Source organism: Lissotriton vulgaris, chromosome 2_1, assembly GCF_964263255.1.
Source record: "Lissotriton vulgaris chromosome 2_1, aLisVul1.2, whole genome shotgun sequence".
Taxonomy (NCBI): Eukaryota; Metazoa; Chordata; class Amphibia; order Caudata; family Salamandridae; genus Lissotriton; species Lissotriton vulgaris.
The window spans coordinates 1,868,507,733-1,868,532,060 of NC_141687.1; the positions used below are offsets into that span (position 1 = coordinate 1,868,507,733).

Here is a 24,328-nt window from a genome sequence, read left to right on the forward strand (position 1 = left end):
TCAATGTGTGATACATTAATGTGGAATATCGAGTGTTTTTGTGGCCAAGCGAGGGAGTAGTATTAGTAAAGTAGGCAACACAGGGTTGGGGGAAAGCAACAAGGTGGGTAGAGGTGGAGGGAATCAATGGGGATTCACAAACAGGCGAGCGCAGTTCGATTCATTCGCGCAGAAGAGAGCAACATAGAATGTAGGGGAAGAGACGTACACAAGAGAGAACTTGAAAACACGCACACTCACAAGAGACCATCACACAAAAGAAACAAGTAGTGCTTGAAAATCAAGCAGTGGAAGCAGCAATACGAATCAATTACAGACTGTAAAGAGGCAAAGATCCATGGAAGGGACAAACACAAGATTGACAAGCTGGGACAAATAAGAAGCAGGCACATGAGTGACAAGGAAAGCGAATGAAGGAAGCTCCTCTGTGTTCTTGGTAAGCCACAATTTACCTCGCAACAGACAGCGCATGAGCTGTCTTATAGGCTGGACCTAAAAAATTAGATTTCCTGTAAGCTAAATACTGAAATAATATTAGTTAGAAAAAGGCACCATTATTACAAGAGTTTTCTTTGTCTAGAAAAAAAACGTTTTAGGTACTTTAAAGCTTTTGGAAGCCACCTTAAGGAAACTATTGAGGAACTTTTAGGCTCCTCTCGTGTCTGGCAAGGTCAGAGACTGAAGGGGCATCTCAAGGAGTTACTTGCCTCCGCTCATTGTGCAATGCATTAGTAAGTTAAATACATCCTCTATAATGCTACTTAGGTAAGGCACTGACAATGTAACCGGGCAGCACACAGAAAGAACTCCGTTGTCTTACAGATACAGCACTTTCGAACTTCAAGATTCATACTGTTAATTTAAGGTAAAGTCCATGGTCATGGAAAATTGCATGCTGTTGACAAACTGAAATACTAACGCCCATAAAAGGAATAAAACTGATTTATTACATGGGTTGCAGTTCATTGCATAGTTTCACAATTAAGGCACTTTATCACATACTCATTTGGATCACTAGTTCTTTGTGTGCATCTGCGTACACGGACGTCTGCGTAGTATAAATACATATATTCCAGAAAGGATTATTTTCGCTTGGGTTTGACACAATCCTCCCTCCTGTACACAAAGCTAGAATTAGGAAAGAAATCTCTAGCCACTGAAGAGGGGACCTGAATTGCCGTGTTTACATGTAAAATACACTCTAATTTGAAATTCTTAACATCAGGAAGCCTTTTTGGGCCCTGCCCAGTGTTTTGTGGATGTTCTTTGATGCGAGCTCCAGTACATTAGGTTTTTTGTAGGGTATTTTACTTGGTGTGTGCAAAAATCATGCAATTTGCTTTTGTGTAACTACGAAAATATTTGGAAAAATTAAGCACATTTCAAAACGAGCATCTGCTGTTATATTTTAGTGCGAAATGCGTCCTTGTGTCGATTGTGGGTGCAAGGACGCGTTTTGTGTTAAAATAATAGCACAAAAACTACAAGTGCCACAAACAGCAGCGGCTCAGGTTCTGGTGGATTGTGCGGTTACTGTGTGTTCGAGCTTACTTTTTGCCACAAACACTGTGTAATAAGTGTAATTTCATAAAACAAACGTAAAACTAAAGTACCAAAGTATGCAAGATTATACCAACAGGAATGTTTCACCCGGGCTTAGACTTCATATTCAAGTGCCTTCAGATTGCAACTGCCACAGTACGGGTACCGGGAAGAATTCGTGCTGCGGTCCCTAACGGCAAATCTTGGCAAACGCGGTGTGCTGCTGCCATCTATCGACTCTTGAAATGCAGTGCACTCTCTAAAGGGATAAAGCGGAAGTAACAATGCCGCCGCCCCCAAAAGAGCAACAGAAATGCCTCAAAATGCCGACAAGCGAGGTCTCTGCACATGTTCATACAATTACATATATCACGAGCCCGTTCTATGGTGATTCCCGTCGGTACAGTTCGGTTCTTCTGCAGACAGTGACGTTGTGGTCATGATAATTTACTTTGAAAATAAAATTCTTGCGAGAAAAAAAAATACAGATTTACATCTGACTTGCCAATTATCTAAGGAAAATGGTCTAGAGACTTCTTCTCACCCAATACAATTAACAGACCAACCTAAAAAGACGATGAACGCCACACAAACCGCAACTTTGTTGCACAAGCTCGGAGTAAGAAAGGCCTCCATCCAAGCAGGGAGTTTAATTTGGTTCGAAATTCCAATCAAATACTTCATGTACACCTACACACACACACGACATGCAGTACAATGCCGTATTCACACTGCTCAGAAAGGGGAGGGCAGTGAGTCCTCGTGAATTGCTTTGTATAAAATAAAATAAAAAACACCTCCAGAGGTTTGTGAGCTATAAAATTGTATTACGCTGTCTTATGTACACGTTTTGAAGCAATGGGCGAAGATAGGACATGTCCAACTTTCATACAGTGCGTAACGGACATCCGGCCAATGGTCTACTCTTTGCGAGAGCCCTCGAGGAAGCATACATTACTCCCAGTGATGCGGCTGAAACAGTACACCCATGAATGCAAACCTCTGGAATTGTGTTTACATTTGACTGCAATTAACTTCCTTCTGATACCAGAACTAAAAGGTATAAAAAAACGTATACCTCATGTTCCATCCAGTATTGTGTATCTTTCCGGCCCTGATGCTCACTTACGTATCCCTCACCTCTCAGTCAAATAAGAAAACACATTATTCCAACCAGGTATGTGGTACATTGGTACCACCCCTTCAATCCCGTACTCTCCTGCATTTTCTTTTACAACTCAGGAGTGGCACAAGCGATGCAACAGCAGACATTCCACGTAGCTCCGCTCGACTTTCACTCCTGAGCTGCTGTACCAATTATAAACTGCAAATAAGTAACCGATTTAAAACAAAATGGGGAGGGAAAAAAAGGAGGTCTCTTCCAGAAGCAGCCAGAGTAATTTAAAGAGGACAAACATGATTTGCGGTTCAAAAAAATCTAAGGCCACAGGTGGGAACGACAACAAAAATCGTCATCTCTTGAAGGGCGTAGTAAAAATTGCCGTAGGATTAGCAAATACCCGTCACTAAGAGCATCTTGGACACCCCCCTTTCTCACATTGTGTACAGCAGCCATCTTCCTTCGGTGCAACCACACAAAGAAAATCACCACTGTTTGTGGTGAATATTCAGGGAGTGCTTCATGTTCTTCAGTGGGGAAAGCAAATTTACCAGGCCCGCCCGTGAGCAATGACGAAGGCAAGTGAATTTCGAGTTTGCACCTCCCATTCTAACTCCTAAATAGTGTGTCTTAACTCCAGAACACTATACACTGCCAACGGGGTCATTTCTATCTGTTCCTTTGGATATATAGATATTTACATACATAGATATGTATTTTACACACTGGTATGCAGCGGTTTACAGGCTTTGTGGGAGGACTTGGGGAGGGGGCAGTAAACACATTTGGTCGAGTCAAGTGAACATTTTAAAACTTGGCGTCTCTCCAGGTCCAGTAAGAGCACGTGACCAGCGCACCAGGCTAGCCGGGGTGTTGACTGCAGCCTGGACATGCTGGTTCAGAGCACGCGGTGCAAGAAACTCTGCAGAAGGGGGCTCTTCCCCCGCGGCATTAGTGATCAGGTTGGCCATTGAGGACCCGGTGTTTGCCGGCTCCGGCGCCGTTCTTCAGGCACTGGTCCTCCCCATCATCAGAGACATCGTCTTCTTCCTTGTCGCTTCGATCATCACCCGACATCTGAGAAGAGAAGAAAACACATTAGGTGGGCGAGATGTCAACATACATCATACACCACAGAGCTGTAATTTATCAAAAACATGCATCAAAGTCAAGACATTTTAAGTCAAAAGTGAACAGCAGTCAAACAGTTGAAGGCTGCATCATCATGCCAAGGCATTCACGACAACAACCTGCGTCACCGGGCTGGGGTCTCTACAAGACACCTTTCAGACAACAGTTATCCAAGTAATACATGTATGATGATGATGGAAATAATGGCCATCAGCACCAACAAACTTTCAACAGGCCACATGAATCAAACCGAACAAATTCTGCCTCACAAACCACAACAAAGATGTTTGGTTCAACAGTATTGATAGCTTAACTACAGAGTCACCTAAATCCTATATCACGGAAAACATTAGGGAAAAGAGCACTTGTAATGAGACCACCTCTTAGGAGAGTCCTTCACAATCTCGCTGCTGGGAGACATGACCCCTAACGGAATTGATACTGTCATATGGATACTTCATTACATATATTGCGTTAAGTTAGCATGAGTGTATTACATGTTTAAACAGCCGTTTTGCCTTCGGCTTCAGTTTTGCACACGACACGAACTTGTTGTTGTAGCTTTCACCCTAGAAGCGGCGAGTTGCTTTATTTGAGAATAATATGTTATTCCTATGCTATCAGCTTTGCCTGGTACACTTGGTACAACTGTCTGCACACTGAGAGCTGCACACTCTAAGATTAACCTAACACAAGGTTGCTAGGAGGCTTGATCCTCGCACCACATTAGACATAACACAAATAATGTTGATGCCAACATTTTGGGCTCTACGCGGGTTTAAGATAGAGTTACACGGAATGAAAGAACACACTTGGTGCTGCGCATGAAGAGAGCTGGTAGCGGTTGATGTGAACTGCTCCTACTGACATTGAGAGGTATGGGGCCGCCCTGCTAAAGCCCGAATGAGACCTTCTTAGATATAAAATAATATGCTAGATAGGGTGCGCGAAATATAGGTGATATAGATTTCTATAGAAATTGCATTATAACATGCTAGCACCTTTTGCTTACTATGGATTAGTGACTATGCTGCTGACTCTGATTTTTATAATCTGCATTTTGGTATTATACAAGATACTGCGTTTGAGAACTTTGCATTGAATAATAAATATTTCAAACTTGCACTTGTGTTCTTTGACTCTCAGTTTTGGTTTGAAATGATTATATAACGAAAGAGTGTTCATGTGTTCCACGACTCCTGAGGTATTCTAAAGATCATGTTCTGGTTTGTCTAATACATGGATCATTCCATAATGATCCATGAGACACTGTAGCTAGCTAGGTAACGAGATTTCTGACACTGAGATGAGTTTTTGGATCATCCTAACTCACTGAGGTTCTAGATCTCTATGCACAGTTCTGTGGGAGAACGGAAACCCTGCTACATGGCGCCCAACGGATTGGTTGGCCGTATTTCATGACACTCGAGTAGTATATCATTCATACCTTGACACCTTCATTTCCGTTTCCGGTAAACGGCGGTGTCGGAAAACCTACCTGTTTTTGAAATAGGTCTTTTCAAGCTTGAATTCTTCTAAAAAGGTTTCTTTGAATCACTACCCAGTTGTGCTACAAAGTGTTCTTAGTCTCATTTTTATTCTTCCTGTGCTAACATGGCAGTGGAAATAGCGCAGCATAGCCGAGTCGCGGTTCGCGACCACTTGCGGGGATATAATGTACCCGCGGAAGGCTTAGCTGTGGTTCTAGTAGTGAGTGCGGAACATGCGTACCCGTACGAATTGTTTTATTCCTGGGTGACATTTCCGGAAGTAGACGCTAATTCGGGTGTCTATCATTCATACACTGCCTCAGCAGTACCGGCAGCTTATGCTCCGTACAGGGCACTGGAAGTACCTATTGATGCTTGGCAGCACGGTGTTTGGTTTGGTGGCGCCCTACCCCATTCTTTGAACGCTACGAGGTTAGGTCCTTTGTCCATTCCGGGCACAAATTGGCCCGCCTTGGGTGGATTTACTCCTCATCCTAATCGCGCCACGTGTAACGTGGCCGACCTGAGACGTCTTCATGAGGTCTCGGTTGGAGTGATTAGAGCGCTTGTTCATTACATTAGTCGTAATATTCAAGGCGCAGCCCCCGCAGGTGCGCAGCTTCGGGCAGAACAGGCTGGTTTGAAAATCAGTCCTGTCTTGGTGAATTCCGTTATGGGCAGAAAGCCAGATAGTACGGATGAGTTTCCTTACTGGCTTGCCGAGAAATTCGACCAGTTAGAGGCTGTGTTTCCTAATACGACTCCGGGTGAAAAACACCGGATTCTTACGCTTAGTTTACCGAAGGAAATAGCCCCGGAACTTGCTGACTGTGAGACATGGGGTAAGACATTTGCAGCGGTTTACTCGAGGTGCTTTGGCACACCTTCAGTGTCGAACCTGTCTGCAATCCTCAAACGTGTTCAGGATGATCACGGACCTGAGTCGGCGGTTGAGTTGGGTATGCGCCTGAACGGTTCATTTGAGACAGTTTGCGGTATTATCCTTGCCAATGTAAAAGGGGATGCGGTGAACTTTCAAGTGGCCAATGGTCTGGCGTTAATTCCCGATGCCGAGAAACCCCGTCAGCTGGCAAGAATAATTGTGGCGGCTTATAAAATGGTTGGCCGCAATTCTAAGGGTGCAAAGGTTTTTCTTGAAAAAGAAAAGAAGCAACCCCAGGGGCAGTCTTCGGATACAGGTGGACAGCCCAGGTCCAAGAAACAAAATTGGCCTAAAAAGCAAAATCAGGGTAAGCAACAACAACAACAGACAAAGGTCTCGAGTCCGGCGCCTTCACAGCCTGCGCAGTCAGAGCGTGTTTATGAATTGCGCGACCGCGCTACGATTAAATCACCTGAGAGGTATCAGGCATCTGACCAACGCTCTCCTCGTTCCTTTCAGGACTCATCGGCTCCGTCAACCGGTGGTGGAGGGGGCGGCAGGGGCAGGGGTGGTCAGCAAGGACGTGGCCAGCCCCGCACACGAAGTGAAGGGGACCGGCGGGACGACTCTACGCCTAAGAGACCGCAGTTTGCCAAGAAGAAAGTCGCTGCCTTAACGGCGCATCGATATGCCCCAGATAGTGAGAACGCGGCTTCGGAATCTGACGTGGGCTCTGACCTTGCTGGACAGCGCGGCGGAGATTACCATAGTGAGAGAGGCCCTCCGTCCACTGTTGAAGGTGACAGCGACTGAGACTTTTATTGTGATTGAAACAGCTGATACGCATGTTGCTCCCCCTGAAAGACTTTTTGAAATTGTCCTGTTAATTGAAGGTGACATGCAGCGAACTGTAAAAGGGGTATTTTGGGAGAATCTTTCGGATACGTATGACATTTTGCTTTCGGAGGCTGACTGGCCCCCACCTTTTGTTCTCGCAGCTCCGCGAGGGGAGGAGGTAATCCTCCCCAGTTTCGCGCACACTGTACCGAGAGTGGAAGCGCTGCATTTTGCAGAAGAGTGGGCTCTGGCGCTTGCGCCGGCTGTGTACCGAAATCAGTGTGGCTGGGATAAATTGTCCCCTAGCCATGAGATTCCTTTACGGTCACAGCCTCAGCCACAACCCCAGTATCCCATACGGCGTGAAGCTAAGGCTTCAGTCGCGGCTATCCTTGAACAATTGGAATATCAAGGTGTAATTGAAACATGTGTGTCACCAATGAATAATCCCCTTTTTACTGTTAACAAGCCAGACGGCTCGTATCGTCTGGTTTTGGATTACCGGCATTTGAACTCGCATTGCCGTAACTGTGCAGTACAGAATACTCACGGCTCTGCCCTAGTGAATAGTCTTGAGCGTAAACGGTTCAAAACCACGCTTGACATTTCCAATGGTTTTTATGCACATAGATTAGATGGTCTAAGTTCCCAATGGACCAGTTTTACGTGCGGCGGTGTACAAAAAATGTTTAAACGACTCCCAATGGGATATAAAAATAGTCCTGGAGTGTTTTCCGCCCGCATAGTCTCTCTTTTGGAGAGTTTCGATCCAGTTGCATGTTCGTATGTGGATGACATTTATCTCACAGACGACGAGCTTTGGGTGCATCTGTGTCGAGTAAACAGCATAATTTGTAACTTTGCAGACATGGGTTACAAGTTTAACTTTGCGAAGTCACACATTGCGGAGTACACAGTGTTGTTTCTAGGTTATGAACTTAACCATGAAGGAAAGGGATTGGCTCCTCACTTCCTGGAGAAGTGCGCGCAGTTGCGCTCTCCGACAACTCTGAAAAAATTACAGTCTTTACTGGGTTTTTTAAATTTCGGGAGGACATACATTCCGGAATATGCCCAGCGTATCAAGCCTTTATATGCCTTGGTACAACCATCTTTTTCCAAATCATGCTGGCTGCCAGAGCATTCAGCTATTCTGCAGTCTTTGCAGGCTGATTTGCTCACTTCTGACTACTTACAGACCCGTGATAACCGGACCAACCTGGTGATAAGAATTATCCCTGGGACGGTAGGTTTCACGTACCTGACTTTTAATGAGGGGGATACTGTACCTATTGCTTACAAGTCACACTTGTACACTTCGGCTGAACTGCGTTTTTCCACTGTGGAGAAAGTGTTAACGGCTGTACAGATGGCAATTCTTAAAGAACGTGCCCTGTCGCAGGGAAAGCGCATGTTGGTTGTTACCCCGTGTCCTGCCTTGGAGGCGGTCACGAAAGCCAGTGTACCAAATTCTAAAGCTTTGCACCCTCGGTGGATTCAGTGGGCTACTTCCTTGACGTCTCAAGATGTCACGTTTATTTTTGACGCCGCTTTACGGTCGCAGGAGTATTTACAGTATGAATTTGTTCATCCTGCTCCTTTAGCAATGCGGCCGTTGGAGGATTTCCACTGTATCATTTACACGGATGGTTCGGCGCAGGTTGCGCATGGCTCTAAACATGCCTACGTTTCCGCATGCGCCATTGTGGTCGGTGCAATGGTGAACGATGAGTTCGAGTCCAGTGTCGTGCACACGCAGACACTTGGGGACTGCACTGCACAATTAGCAGAGCTACGTGCTCTAATGCTTGCATTGGAGTACGCAGATCCTAGTGTGACGACTTTAATCGTAAGTGATTCTTACTACTGTGTCCAGTCTTACAATGAGAACTTGTTCTTTTGGATTCAGAATGATTTTCGAGATTCCAAAGGTAGCACAATAAAACATAAAATGATCTGGGTCCGAGTAGCGGAACTTAAAGAAAAGCTACCGCTCGTGTTTGTGATTCATACTCTCGGCCATCAGCGCGTGGGAGTCCACGCTGTTGGCAACTTGCTTGCTGATGAAGCAGCGAAGTCAGCGGTATCAAAATACTTAGTTGCAGCAGTCACGAGGTCCAAAAGCAAAATAGATGATGACATCTTGGCGGCTGTTGCTGCCACAGCGAAGGGAGGTAAATATCCTGCGGGGTTCCCTTCGAAATACACATACCACTTAAGTCCCGATAAGGTTCCTTATGTGAAAATTCCTGAAGTTGGAGAGCGTCTAGTTCCCAACTCGGATCGCAGAGCTTCTCTGATTACAGCGGCTCATGAAGGTGTGGCGTCTGCGCATGCGGGCGTCTCAGCCACTGTATCTCAGCTACAACAGAGATTCTGGTGGTGGGGACTGTACAAACAGACGCGCGATTATGTCCTTATGTGTGACATTTGTCAGCAGATTAAGCCTTCTACTGCTGCGCGTCCGCCTCAGACACAGTTGTACATCTCTAATAAACCACTTGGATGTGTTTATTTAGATCACTGCGGTCCTTTCTCTTCTGATACTGCGTATAAATACATCTTAGTAGCAGTCGACTCATGCACACGCTTTGTGTGGTTATGGCCGCATCGCAGCGCTGATTCACGGACTGTCATTAAGGATTTGCGTGTCTTTGTGGGAATCTTTGCTTGTGGTGCTTTCCATTCGGACCAGGGTCCGGCTTTCGCCTCTAAGGCGTATAAGGATGCTATGGTTTCGTTGGGAGTACAGGTGAAGTTTTCAAGCCCCTACAGGCCTGAGGGCAATTCTGTGGTAGAAAGAATGAACCGCGACTTAAAGCAATCTTTGACAGCCCGAGTTATAGGCACTGGTAGAAACTGGCTGACCCACCTCTATGGCGTGCAGCGTTCGCTTAATAATCTCCCTAGAAGGTCTCTGGGTGGGCGGACCCCATACGAAATGCTCTTTGGTATCAAGATGTACGTCCCTGACCTTGATGGTGCAGACTGCGAGGCCCAGGCCGCGGCCTTTGACGTAGATGAACATTGCAATGTTTTACAGGATCTACAAAAGACCAGAGACAGTCTTGCAAAGGAACACTTGCCCTCCACGTCGGATGATGCGTTGCAGATCCCGGTAGTTGGCTGGCTACCCCAAGTTGGAGAACTGGTTCGAGAGAAGATCGAAAACAAAAAGGAGTTTGGTCCCTCATATCGAGCGCCAGTTCGGGTCCTTGGAGTGAAGGGCACAAGAACAGTCATTTTACCACCACTTCCAGGTCGTAAAGAAAACAGATTTATTTCTATTGACAATGTCAAGACACACAGGGTGGCCGATTCTTCATAGCATGACACCGGCTGTATCCTGTCCTTCCATGGTGAGGCACTCTGTGCTGGCTATTACATCTGGTGCAGATCAGGAGGTGTCCCTCGAGATGCCTGCCATATCAAGTCCTTTATTAAATACTATTCCTGTTACTAACATTGATGAGGTGACCTATGCAGATCCTGCTGATTTATCTATGTCCGATTTACATGCTCGTTTGGCTAACCAGTCCAGATTCTCTTTTAACTCTGATTCGGAACTTTCAAAGAAACCATCGACTATTGCAAAATATGCCACGTTGTTTAAAAAACATTTTTTAGTTCCACCTTGGACGTACATTTGGCTGATACTATTTTCATTTTACCTTTTTATGTCAATTGGTTTTGTGTTTTATTTTTTCCGCCTGATTGATGGCCATTATGTGAAAGAAAGAACAGGAATTCGGTACCTTAATGGAACATTGGCCCCTCACTCCTCCTCACATTCAGCACACCGACTAAAGAGAGACTTACATTCAGTACAAATTACTGCTTGGCCTGTCCTTGATGGGATTGTGTGGGATGCGGTTAGGTTTCAGATACATGGCCCCACAGAAGTTATTAATGTTCCTAATGTGCTTAGAGTAAACATGGGAGATGTGATTAAGCAAAATATTCGTTCGGATGATTGGGATCTTCAGGCCGTAGAAGCATTGTTCTCTGATTTGAAATATTATGCGGCCTTTGATGATGAGGATTTGTATTTAGATTCTGTCAATTATGGTGATTTGTTTTGTTACCAACATTATGGAAATCATTTCTTGCACAAGACAAGTTCCAGGCGGGTTCCTGTGAATTACACTCAGTGGGAACATTGCCCTACTCCTTTACAGGGGAGCTCAAATACGTTTCTGGGAAAATACTCTTACTTTTCAGATTTTAATCAATCTAATCCTGAGTCGTTTTATTTTAAAGTGAAACAGAAATTCATGCCAAAAGTTAGACTAACTGACACAAAATTATTGTATTCAAAGTCCTTTCTAGAAAGGTTATCTGTGGATGGCTATGAGTTATGGAAGGATGCTATTGACCTTAAATCGGTTTGGGGTACCAAAGATTGGCAGGTACAAGGCACTGAGGCTTTGCATCGTGCATGTCTCATCCCGAATCACATGTTGTTTTTAAATTCGACTATTTCCCAAACAACATGTTTTGGATTGGCTACATCTAAAAAATTAAATACCCCTACTATCCCTGATTTGGAAGAATATTCAGGTTGGAGTAATTTCACTACATTGTCCATAAGTGAGATACAAGCACTTTTGCAGAATTCCTCCTTTAATATTTCCAGTTTTGATCCGGATGGGTGGCTTTTATGGCAAAGAAGCTCTGATTCTTGCCAAAGTCGTTTTTTGGGTTTGTCTGAGGGTTTTACACGCGTCAGGCCAGATCCCAGGTTTGACCAAGATCACACTGTTACAACTTATTCAGTAGGCAAATTGTGTCAGAACTGGTTACAACATTCCACTTTAGCTGCAGTTAAACTGCATCTGTCCCAGTTGAATGAGAACATAGAGTTAAATGATTTTATAAAAGGCCCGACTATGGGTAGATCTAAACGCTTTATTTATGCTATTTACAATGAAATTTGGAAATTTTCAAGAGTCGAAGCAGCTAAACGCCTGAGGGCTATTGATCAAGCCAATTTGGAAAAAGTGCTTGCAGTGGTCGATAATAGTATTAACACGCTTTCTTCCAGAATTTACACATTGGATAATATTGTTTCTTCTGTTGTTGATATTGTACATGATGAAGTGTCCACGTTATACCATGGTCAAAATCAATTACGTTCTGTAATGCAGTTTGCCTGGACTCTACAGACAATTAAGGCTGGTCGAGTTCCCTGGACCTCATTGAACGTTTCATCACTTTTTGCCCCTTTTAATCTTACTGATAAACAGCGCATGCTTTCAATGCGTGATGCATCGTTTTCTATGTTACATATTGAGAAGCTAGAATCCTTACCTTTCTCTGTTGCTGAAACCACCACTGCCACGTGGCTTATTCATGGTTTAATTACATTACCATTTCCTTTATATAAATTTACTAACTGTATGCGGTATATTGCTATAGGACGATATGAGCCACTAGGCAATGCATTCCTACATGAGGCATGGTCATTACCATACACATACAGATGTCTGAAAGATGGAAAAGAAGTGAATCTTAATGGTGAGGAATGCACACAGTCACCTGACCATTCATTAATATGCAGACACATTCAGTTACACGGTTCTTGTAATCAGGACCGCCCAAATTTAGCATGTGTTTTAAAAGGCACGCCAGTTCCAGCAGTAGTTCCCACATTTACTTTATTAGCTAATGGTAGTTATTTGCTTTTAAACAACGAATTATGTTGTGGTTTATTAATTGGTGTGGCTTATATAGTTACTGTATCAGAGCGTGTAGTGTGCTGCAAGAACGTCCTATACCCACCCACGCATGGCTCTTCAGATGTCTCCATCTGGCCACGGATCCCAACCTTGGAAGCGAAATTCAATGGTTTAAGCAGAATAAGGGCTCTTTTGTCTCAAAAACAAGTGACCCTGAGTTCGGCCCGGGAAACTTATGTCCTTCACATAGCTAACACCCGCACAGAGGTGCAGGCGCTTTTAAACACTGATTTGCCATTTCATTTCTGCGAGCTGGTACACCAGATTTTTAATGCTTCTTCAACGACTGGGCTGGCACATTTTTTTAAATTAGTAAGCAGTGGCCTCGTGACTACGTTTGAAAAAGTTTTTGGTCTCATTCCCACGTTTTTCCACACTATTTTTGGGAGTTTGTTTGGTGGAATACCTGTATTGCTGGCTGTAGCAGCAGGCTTCCTGTTGGTGTTTTTCTTCATAAAACATGGATGCCCATCCTGCGCAAGACGCCGTTCAACGCCTCCTGACACTGTGCCGTAATCGGATGCTCAATTACTATGGAACATTGCCGCTTGCAGCATTAAGCACGGCCTATAGATTGTCATTTCGGTTCACCGACTTCACGTGTGTCCAACCTGTGTTTCACTGCCTGAACTGCGAGTTCGATTGGGCCATTGATTTATGCCTATGCTTGAGGACTGCTCCTGACGTCGATTTTGATCAGCTAATGCGTCCCGTTGTGGCTCACGAGCTGATCTGTTCTGGCGAGAGAGTTATGGCCTTGGCAGCGATAAATGGAGTTCTGGGCCAATGGGAGATCTCTGCAGCGGCGAATGCCTTTCTGACACACAGCGATCTGGTGAACCCACCGAGTTGTCCTCTGACGTTGCAGGAGGATCCGATGCTTGAGGAGCACGTATGTTCTTTCCCATTGCTAAATTGGATGGCTGAACTATTTTCGGATGATGGCAGTGATTTCATACTGGAGGCTGTTGCAACTTTCTTTGCATATACTTTCCAATCGTGAGATGCCTGGGAGGAATGCTTTGTGGTGAAATATGACTTTCCCCTCGCTGAATTGGAGAGATGAACTATGTTCAGCTGATGGAGAGTTCACTCACGTGATGTCGCTGGAGATAACGTATAGGTGGCACATGACTTTGGATATCGGATAAGTGCCTTGGTTTTTCTCTTACAAACATTTGAAAGGATGAGACCTGGTCCTACATTTCGTAATTTTGAGACCTGGCGGATAACTTTTGATTCAAGGGTTTTGTGGTTTTTTTTTTAAAGAATTGAGGCCACTGTAGGCATTCATACATATTCATTCATACATATTCATTTCATACATATTTTTAGCTTATTTTAGCTCAAGATTATTGAATTTTGCTTTCAATTTTTGTGTCTGATTTATTATTGCCTTTTCCCTTATGATTGGCGGTGCTCGGACCAATGGGGGGGTGTCATATGGATACTTCATTACATATATTGCGTTAAGTTAGCATGAGTGTATTACATGTTTAAACAGCCGTTTTGCCTTCGGCTTCAGTTTTGCACACGACACGAACTTGTTGTTGTAGCTTTCACCCTAGAAGCGGCGAGTTGCTTTATTTGAGAATAATATGTTATTCCTATGCTATCAGCTTTGCCTGGTACACTTGGTACAACTGTCTGCACACTGAGAGCTGCACACTCTAAGATTAACCTAACACAAGGTTGCTAGGAGGCTTGATCCTCGCACCACATTAGACATAACACAAATAATGTTGATGCCAACATTTTGGGCTCTACGCGGGTTTAAGATAGAGTTACACGGAATGAAAGAACACACTTGGTGCTGCGCATGAAGAGAGCTGGTAGCGGTTGATGTGAACTGCTCCTACTGACATTGAGAGGTATGGGGCCGCCCTGCTAAAGCCCGAATGAGACCTTCTTAGATATAAAATAATATGCTAGATAGGGTGCGCGAAATATAGGTGATATAGATTTCTATAGAAATTGCATTATAACATGCTAGCACCTTTTGCTTACTATGGATTAGTGACTATGCTGCTGACTCTGATTTTTATAATCTGCATTTTGGTATTATACAAGATACTGCGTTTGAGAACTTTGCATTGAATAATAAATATTTCAAACTTGCACTTGTGTTCTTTGACTCTCAGTTTTGGTTTGAAATGATTATATAACGAAAGAGTGTTCATGTGTTCCACGACTCCTGAGGTATTCTAAAGATCATGTTCTGGTTTGTCTAATACATGGATCATTCCATAATGATCCATGAGACACTGTAGCTAGCTAGGTAACGAGATTTCTGACACTGAGATGAGTTTTTGGATCATCCTAACTCACTGAGGTTCTAGATCTCTATGCACAGTTCTGTGGGAGAACGGAAACCCTGCTACAATACAAAAGGGGATGATGGACGAGCGTTTGAGCAAATCAAACACTCACCCCAGTCAACTGATCTGGGTTTAATTCATCACCATTCTTTAGCTCACTCAGCCACCCCAGTTCAGACATGGCAATATGCAAATCAGTCTGACCCTGTGCCTCATGGGAACAGTCCAGCCCGAACTGCCAAGCCAGGTCTTCCCTGGACCAGAAACAAGCATCCTGAGACCGGTTTCGGATTCATAATCCTTATCAGCCAGGCTATCTTGAATCCAGTGGCCAAGTGAGCAAGGGACTCACGTCTGAGCATACCCTGCCAACTTAGAGCGAACAAGGCGATACAAAAGGGGATGATGGACGGAGCGTTTGAGCAAATCAAACACTCACCCCCAGTCAACTGATCTGGGTTTAATCCATCACCATTCTTTAGCTCACTCAGTCACCCCAGTTCAGACTTGGCCATATGCAAATCAGTCAGACCCCGTGCCTCATGGGAACAGTCCAGCCCGAACTGCCAAGCCATGTCTTCCCGGGACGGAAACAAGCATCCTGGGACCGTTTTCAGATTCATAATCCTCATCAACCAGGCTATCTTGAATCTAGTGGCCAAGAGAGCAAGGGACTCACGTCTGAGCATACCCTGCCAATTTAGGGCCAACAAAGTGATACAAAAGGGGATGATGGACGGAGCGTTTGAGCACATCAAACACTCACCCCCAGTCAACTGATCTGGGTTTAATCCATCACCATTCTTTAGCTCACTCAGCCACCCCAGTTCAGACTTGGCCATATGCATATGATTTGCAAAAATTGAGTCAGAGGGGAGGGGGGGAGTCAGAGGGGGGGGGGGGGGGGGAGTCAGAGGGGGGAGTCAGAAGGGGGGGGGGGGGAGTCGTCGGGGGGAGAGACTCAGGGGGTGGGTCAAGGGGGTGGAGAGAGAGTCAAGGGGGTGGAGAGAGAGAGAGTCAAGGGGGTGGAGAGAGAGAGTCAAGGGGGTGGAGAGAGAGAGTCAAGGGGGTGGAGAGAGAGAGTCAAGGGGGTGGAGAGAGAGAGTCAAGGGGGTGGAGAGAGAGTGTCAAGGGGGTGGAGAGAGAGAGTCAAGGGGGTGGAGAGAGAGTCAAGGGGGTGGAGAGACAGAGTCAAGGGGGTGGAGAGACAGAGTCAAGGGTGTGGAGAGAGAGTCAAGGGGGTGGAGAGAGAGAGAGAGTCAAGGGGGTGGAGAGAGAGAGAGAGTCAAGGGGGTGGAGAGAGAGAGAGAGAGTCAAGGGGGTGGAGAGAGAGAGAGAGTCAAGGGGGTGGAGAGAGAGAGAGAGTCAAGGGGGTGGAGAGAGAGAGAGAGTCAAGGGGGTGGAGAGAGAGAGAGAGAGTCAAGGGGGTGGAGAGAGAGAGAGAGAGTCAAGGGGGTAGAGAGAGAGTCAGATGGGGGGGGAAGTCAGAGGGGGGGGAAGTCAGAGGGGGGGGAAGTCAGAGGGGGGGGAAGTCAGAGGGGGGGAAGTCAGAGGGGGGGAAGTCAGAGGGGGGGGGGGGGAGTCACAGGGGGGAAGTCAGTGGGGGGAAGTCAGAGGGGGGGAAGTCAGAGGGGGGGAAGTCAGAGGGGGGGGGAAGTCAGAGGGGGGGGAAGTCAGAGGGGGGGGAAGTCAGAGGGGGGGGAAGTCAGAGGGGGGGGAAGTCAGAGGGGGGGGAAGTCAGAGGGGGGGGGAAGTCAGAGGGGGGGAAGTCAGAGGGGGGGAAGTCAGAGGGGGGAAGGCAGAGGGGGGGAAGTCAGAGGGGGGGAAGTCAGAGGGGGGGAAGTCAGAGGGGGGGGAAGTCAGAGGGGGGGGGGAGTCAGAGAGGGGGGGGGAGTCAGAGAGGGGGGGGAGTCAGAGAGGGGGGGGGAGTCAGAGAGGGGGGGGGAGTCAGAGAGGGGGGGAGTTAGGGGGGGGAGTCAGAGGGGGGGGAGTCAGAGAGGGGGGGGGAAGTCAGAGGGGGGGGGGAAGTCAGAGGGGGGGGGGGGAGTCACAGGGGGGAAGTCAGAGGGGGGAAGTCAGGGGGGGGAAGTCAGAGGGGGGGGGGAAGTCAGAGGGGGGAAGTCAGAGGGGGGAAGTCAGAGGGGGGAAGTCAGAGGGGGGAAGTCAGAGGGGGGGGAAGTCAGAGGGGGGGAAGTCAGAGGGGGGGAAGTCAGAGGGGGGGAAGTCAGAGGGGGGGAAGTCAGAGGGGGGGAAGTCAGAGGGGGGGGGAGTCAGAGGGGGGGAAGTCAGAGGGGGGGAAGTCAGAGAGGGGGAAGTCAGAGAGGGGGAAGTCAGAGAGGGGGAAGTCAGAGAGGGGGAAGTCAGAGAGGGGGGAAGGCAGAGGGGGGAAGGCAGAGGGGGGGAAGGCAGAGGGGGGGGGAAGTCAGAGGGGGGGGGGAGTCACAGGGGGGAAGTCAGTGGGGGGAAGTCAGAGGGGGGGAAGTCAGAGGGGGGGAAGTCAGAGGGGGGGAAGTCAGAGGGGGGGGGAAGTCAGAGGGGGGGGAAGTCAGAGGGGGGGGAAGTCAGAGGGGGGGGGAAGTCAGAGGGGGGGAAGTCAGAGGGGGGGAAGTCAGAGGGGGGAAGTCAGAGGGGGGGGAAGTCAGAGGGGGGGGAAGTCAGAGGGGGGGAAGGCAGAGGGGGGAAGGCAGAGGGGGGAAGTCAGAGGGGGGGGAAGTCAGAGGGGGGGGAAGTCAGAGGGGGGGGAAGTCAGAGGGGGGGGGAAGTCAGAGGGGGGGGGAAGTCAGAGGGGGGGAAGTCAGAGGGGGGGGAAGTCAGAGGGGGGGGAAGTCAGAGAGGGGGGGAAGTCAGAGAGGGGGGGGGAGTCAGAGAGGGGGGGGAGTCAGAGAGGGGGGGGAGTCAGAGAGGGGGGAGTTAGGGGGGGGAGTCAGAGGGGGGGAGTCAGAGAGGGGGGGGGAAGTCAGAGGGGGGGGGAAGTCAGAGGGGGGGGAAGTCAGAGGGGGGGGGGAAGTCAGAGGGGGGGGGAAGTCAGAGGGGGGGGGAAGTCAGAGGGGGGGGGGGGAGTCACAGGGGGGAAGTCAGAGGGGGGAAGTCAGAGGGGGGGGGAAGTCAGAGGGGGGGGGAAAGTCAGAGGGGGGGAAGTCAGAGGGGGGAAGTCAGAGGGGGGAAGTCAGAGGGGGGAAGTCAGAGGGGGGGAAGTCAGAGGGGGGGAAGTCAGAGGGGGGGAAGTCAGAGGGGGGGAAGTCAGAGGGGGGGGAAGTCAGAGGGGGGGGAAGTCAGAGGGGGGGGAAGTCAGAGGGGGGGGGAGTCAGAGGGGGGGGGGGAGTCAGAGGGGGGGAAGTCAGGGGGGGGGGGGGAGTCAGAGGGGGGGAAGTCAGAGGGGGGGGAAGTCAGAGAGGGGGAAGTCAGAGAGGGGGAAGTCAGAGAGGGGGAAGTCAGAGAGGGGGAAGTCAGAGAGGGGGAAGTCAGAGAGGGGGAAGTCAGAGAGGGGGAAGTCAGAGAGGGGGAAGTCAGAGAGGGGGAAGTCAGAGAGGGGGAAGTCAGAGAGGGGGGAAGGCAGAGGGGGGAAGTCAGAGGGGGGGGAAGTCAGAGGGGGGGGAAGTCAGAGGGGGGGGAAGTCAGAGGGGGGGGAAGTCAGAGGGGGGGGAAGTCAGAGGGGGGGAAGTCAGAGGGGGGGAAGTCAGAGGGGGGGAAGTCAGAGGGGGGAAGTCAGAGGGGGGGGAAGTCAGAGGGGGGGAAGTCAGAGGGGGGGGAAGTCAGAGGGGGGGGAAGTCAGAGGGGGGGTGAAGTCAGAGGGGGGGGAAGTCAGAGGGGGGGTGAAGTCAGAGGGGGGGGAAGTCAGAGGGGGGGAGAGTCAGGGGGGGGGAGAGTCAGAGGGGGGTGGAGTCAGAAGGGGGGTGGAGTCAGAAGGGGGGAGGAGTCAGAGGGGGGGAGGAGTCAGAGGGGGGGGGGAGTCAGATTGGGGGGGGGAGTCAGATTGGGGGGGGGGGGAAGTCAGATTGGGGAGGGAGTCAGGGGGGGAGTCGGTGGGGGGGGAGTCGGGGGGCTGACTCAGGGGGGAGGGGTGAGAGTCATGGGGGGAGGGGTGAGAGTCAGGGGGGGAGGGGTGAGAGTCAGGGGGGGAGGGGTGAGAGTCAGGGGGGGAGGGGTGAGAGTCAGGGGGGTGGAGTTGCGTGGCGTTCATTTAATAAATAAAATAAAAAAATTACCATCGCCTCTAGTCCCAGACTCCCACGTCCTGTCTTCTGCTCCCTTTCTGCTCACAGGAAGCAGAAGCAAGCGGCCTACCTCTCCTACCCTAAGCCAATCACAATGCTGCAATGGCAGCGTTGTGATTGGCTATGACGCCATCCGTACACGTATGCATGCTGCCTACATGGAGAAAACGGAGAATGATCATGACTGGTTTGGTCGGCCCTGGGGCCGACCAAACAGTCAGTGCCCATAACATTGGGTTAGCCACTCCTCCCCAACCCGCCCACCCGCCCCCAACTAGGCATTCCCGCCTACTGCTTTCTCGAAGTGTGAGAAAGCAGTGGGGCGATGCTCCGACGCACATGTGGAGGAGCCACTCCTGAGGCTAAGGATGTACTCGAGGCAGCAAATTATCACCCATTTTCGCTAAACATTATTGACTGGAAGTTATATGCCAAAGGCTTAGCAAACAGACTACTTTGAGTAATAACACTCTGATTCAACATCACCAAACAGACTTTTCTTAGATTTTGACTAGCACTCAAGAATACAGGGCTCCTACAGCACGTAGTAAATGCTGCAAAACTCTCCCACGTCTTTAGTAAAGCAGTTAATAATGTCTCAAGAAAGTTGTTCAGATCGACTTTAGGACTTCATTAGGAGTTCCCGGAAATAGGTGTGGGGACACTGGAAGAATCAGGGATTTCTGGCAGTATCTCCACAGCTCCATCCAGGGATTGCGAGCTACTTCCAACACAGAAGTGCATAACATAGGGCCCTCCAGTACCGGTTAAGATTTCATCTACACACCTGCCACCTGCTTCGAGCATAATAGCAAAGAGGTCACTTAGAAATCGCTGATGTTTTAGTTTCAAAAGCAGCTTTTTATATGAAATGTCATCTATCATGAGGATTAAGGACAGAGAGCCTTCATCAGATGAAACACAAACATACTTGCTAGAGTTCTATTCTTTCATTTTCATATAGAAAAACAGAGAACTAAAAATAACCTTCTTTGGAATAAGAGATGGGTGGAGATGATGTCTGGGGTGCTAGAAGAAAACAGGGCAGAGAAAAACTAAGAAAGCTGAAGCAAATCGGTCTGATTTGAACAAACACAATTCACCAAGACAGAGTGGAAAAGACCGCTAAACCTACTCTGCAGAAATAAATGCAAAACCTATTTGAATACCTTTCCATGTCGTGCAAGTAATCTGATAATACTAGCTCTGGGCTTCAGGTCAGGACATGTCTAATTTAGATCAGAGATTTATTCTCCTGGTTACTTGAATTTTTATTAACTTCCTGGGAACAATTTTATTTTTTAATTTCAGTAAATTTTTTATCGTTTTTAAAGCTGAATTGTTTCTTCTGAACTGGGTTTGCATCGTTTGTGTTTTTTTGTTGCTATATTAGCCGTGTTGTACACGCTGCATCTTGCTAGAACGAAGTCCTCTACTTAGCCATGTTGGCTCTATGTACGTCTGATTTAGGGCCCCACCTCTGACCCCTGGTTCATGAAATTCAGTGTCTTCTGTCCACTGCTTCAAGAGGAAAGAAAAGCGTGGTGGGGCTCTCTGGGGGCTAAAGCCTAAGAAACTTAACTAGTAACCTTTTGTAAGTGGCGACTATCAACATAACGTAGGAGGACCGAAATCCGATGACTGAGTGGCACAAATACATAGCAAGATATTTAGGAAATGATGTAGCACCCGTGTCCTGGGCCATTATCAATAATATATTGGACATACTGCATGTCAAATCTAAGCAGCTCAAAGGCATTTTGATTGCAAACATTTATTTCCTAATTACCACCTTTCAAATTTAGATCATAAGCCTTACCCAGGGAAAATAGAGAAAGCTTCTTTCTAGCATCCATATACTTTTTACATGCTTACATGTTTTCTATAGTCTTCCTTTTAAGCAAAACTAGTGTTATTAGCCTAATGAGTAGTGATCCTGTTATCAGCAATCCGCCTTAAAAGGTTGAAAAGCTGCGTTGGCCATAAACAAATCTGAATGTGTGACTTTTTAGTCTAGTTTAGCTTTCCACAATAGGATGGTTAGCTGCCGACCGTTCATAAGGACAGTCTAATTAACAAGAACAACAAACTTCAGTGCATTGAAGGACCTGCTGCAGAGATGTGCGCACTCAAGTTTCGGGGTGGAATACTAGCTTGCGGAGAAGGTGGCTGTCCCAGTCACTGTGGGCCATTTGCAGGCCACAGCTTTGAATCCTGAGCAGATCACCAGTTACACTGCTAACAAGATAGCTCAGGTGGTCAGGTACACAATGCACAAACATGCATAAGTGAGGGATCTTGAAGTGCTAATTCAATCTTTCAATGTATTGAGGATGGCAAAACGAAGAACACTACTGAGTCGAGTGGTAATTAATGTCGGCTACTAAGCGCCAAGAAAACATTAAGTTTGTCTTGTGGGCTATAGGCAAGGACTGTCACTAGAATTACTCACCCATGCATCCAGGAGACTTGTTATTTTCCTTCTGTGTCATGAAGACAAGACAAGATGCAGCACATCTTCAGCAAGTTTACGAGCTCTGGTTCCTCACATGCTTTGTCCATTATTCTGCAGAAAGTGATTGTGCTTTCCATTGCCCATGAGATAGAGTCTGCGTGCCAGGTCCCTTAGGTGACTTTGACGGGGGCTTCATGCTGAGGTTCAGCCACCCTTACTTCTCAAGCCTCTTCCTAGCCAGAACATGGGACTAGCCAAAGAAGGGAGGTAAATGCAGGGCTGTTCCTCACATTGTGCATTTAGGATCCAAGGTGGCCAGTGAAACACAACTGTGTCCACTGCAGCACTCCGCGAGCTCAACACTGCACGCGGTCTGGGCAAGGAGCCAGGCCACAGAGTTGGAGAAGCCTGCTGCCCACACACGGCACACCTGATACGGAGATCATGGGAAACGCTAGACTTCGAACTATGAGGTCGCCAAGTCAGCAGGTACTCGATAGTACACGGACAGAGTTGTACGGTTTTTGCATTTCACTGACACAGCTAATACAAGATAATAGGATCTTAGTCACTCAAGCAAGGGAGCATGGGAACATTTTCTGAATTTGAATCATTTTTTGCATTTAGATTTTTGGTTTCGAATTTTCGTTAATCCAAGTCACTTTTTTGTCACAGTTATTTCATTTTGTGAAGTGGAGGTTGATGGAATCTTGGCTGTCCAGTAAATTAGATGAGAACTTATGTCAGAAAACATTGAGCGAACATTCACAAAAGTAACAGTCATATAAAATGTTTTTTTAACTATAGAAGGTGCATCTCTCTTGTACACCCACTCTAAAAACTTAACAGATTGTGAGGCGGCATCAGGACCACATTGTGCTGTAAACATCACCTAAACTCAAGGTTGAAGCTCTCTTTTTTGACACACGCTGTCCCAGACAATAAGTTGTGGTGCAATGAACTGAAGAAGTGTTCATTGTGACCGGGGCAAAGTGAGAACACAGAGGGCACAGGCAGTAATGCTGAACCACAAAGGAGGCAAAATATAATAGATGCACGAGTGCTTCTACTGATTCTTCTTTTTTTTTTTTTTTTTACATCTCCGTGTCGCATTTTGATTTGGAATGATGGTAGTCCATGGTACAAGGTGTCACAGGGAGTCAAGTCTTGTGCAGAACAGGTCTTCGCTACTTAAAGTAGTATTGACATGTCATATGGAACCTCGTCTGATTGTATGCTTTTTCTCTCAAATGTATAAAATAAAACTTTAACTAAAAAAAAGTGGTATTGGCTGGTGATAAACAAGAGTCTTTCTTGAGAATTTGATTAAAAGGTTTTTGCAAGTGCGCTTACTTGCAAATTCATGTGGAAGTTAATGTCCCATATTACTCTCCTGTTTCACACTTCCGGCTAGAGATGTACATGATTTGCAAAGAAGGTGAGTGATGGACACAGATTTGCAATTCAGATTGAAGCCCACCGTTTTTCAATGCTGGTGAGGCAGCTGCACAATTTTTCATTCAGTTTGCATTGGGGTACCTGTAACTATGGTGTAGACCAATGGTTCTTAGCCTATGATCAGGGGTCGACCAGGGCCAGCGAAGACCACTCGGGGATCCATGACTGCTTAGAATACATATTAACAGGTTGATAAAGTGTGCATAAGTAAAATATAAAACTGAACGTTACAACGTTTTGTAAATGTGAAGCAATTTGAAATTGGAAGCTAAAAAGTAAGTTTTTTAATCTTCAGAATTCTGTGTGGGAGCAGTGCATGTGCATTCAACAGACTATAGATAGTATGGACGATGAGTGGCCTCAACTGAATTTTAAAAAGTTCCAACCTTCCCAGTTTAATGACGTATTTTTTTATATTTATGAATTAAATAAAACATTTCATAATTTGCGTATTTGTTTAATGAATGCTTGTGTCTGTATTTTCTGTGTTTTGCAAATCATCGAACATGCTTAGGCCTGGGTTGCTGGTTTCTAGTATTGACTCAGTGGGGGTCTCTAAATTCCAATAATGATTCAGTGGGGTCCCTGGATCCATTATTGATTCAGTGGGGTCCTTGGGTGCCAGTAATGATTAACTGGGGGGGTTCACAGAAGTCAAAACGTTAGGAACCACTGGTTCAGACAGACCACTAATGTTCATTGTATGGCCAGGGTGCCACACGCAGCCTACAAGCTATTTTTGAGACCCTCTGGCATTAGCATTTTTCAGAAGCTATTGTTTCGAGCTAGATTGATTGAAATCAGCTGTTTTAATTTCCAGCACAGACTGGGTTTGGTGGTGGAGCATTAGATGGTGCAAGGACACAATGTTGGTGCAAACAAGCTTTTGAAGCTTTCCATCCTAATGTCATTCCTGTATTTATAATTCAATTGCTTTAAATTTCACCATGAAATGCTGCCTTTAATTATTTTTTCTTTGGAAAATTTAATTTCATTAAACTACTTTCTCTGCCTTTGTGCAAGCAAATGAAGTAAAGAAGAGGGTGAAGGGGAAATAAAAGAAATTGAGATAAACTTGGAGCTCTGGTTGAAGCAGAAGGGAAGACACGCATCACTCCTTTAAATCATAGAGGGTCATAAAG

General features: G+C 46.9%; 1 protein-coding gene across 1 annotated transcript in view; it reads right to left on the minus strand.

Annotated features, from left to right (window-relative positions):
- Positions 1 to 924: 924 nt before the first annotated feature.
- CERS3 (ceramide synthase 3) overlaps positions 925 to 24,328 on the minus strand; it is a 351,845-nt gene continuing 328,441 nt past the window's right edge. The window contains exon 10 of the mRNA XM_086958063.1: positions 925 to 3,739. Coding sequence (XP_086814189.1) covers positions 3,614 to 3,739 — 126 coding nt within the window. The 3' untranslated portion in view covers positions 925 to 3,613. The remainder of the gene's footprint in view (positions 3,740 to 24,328) is intronic.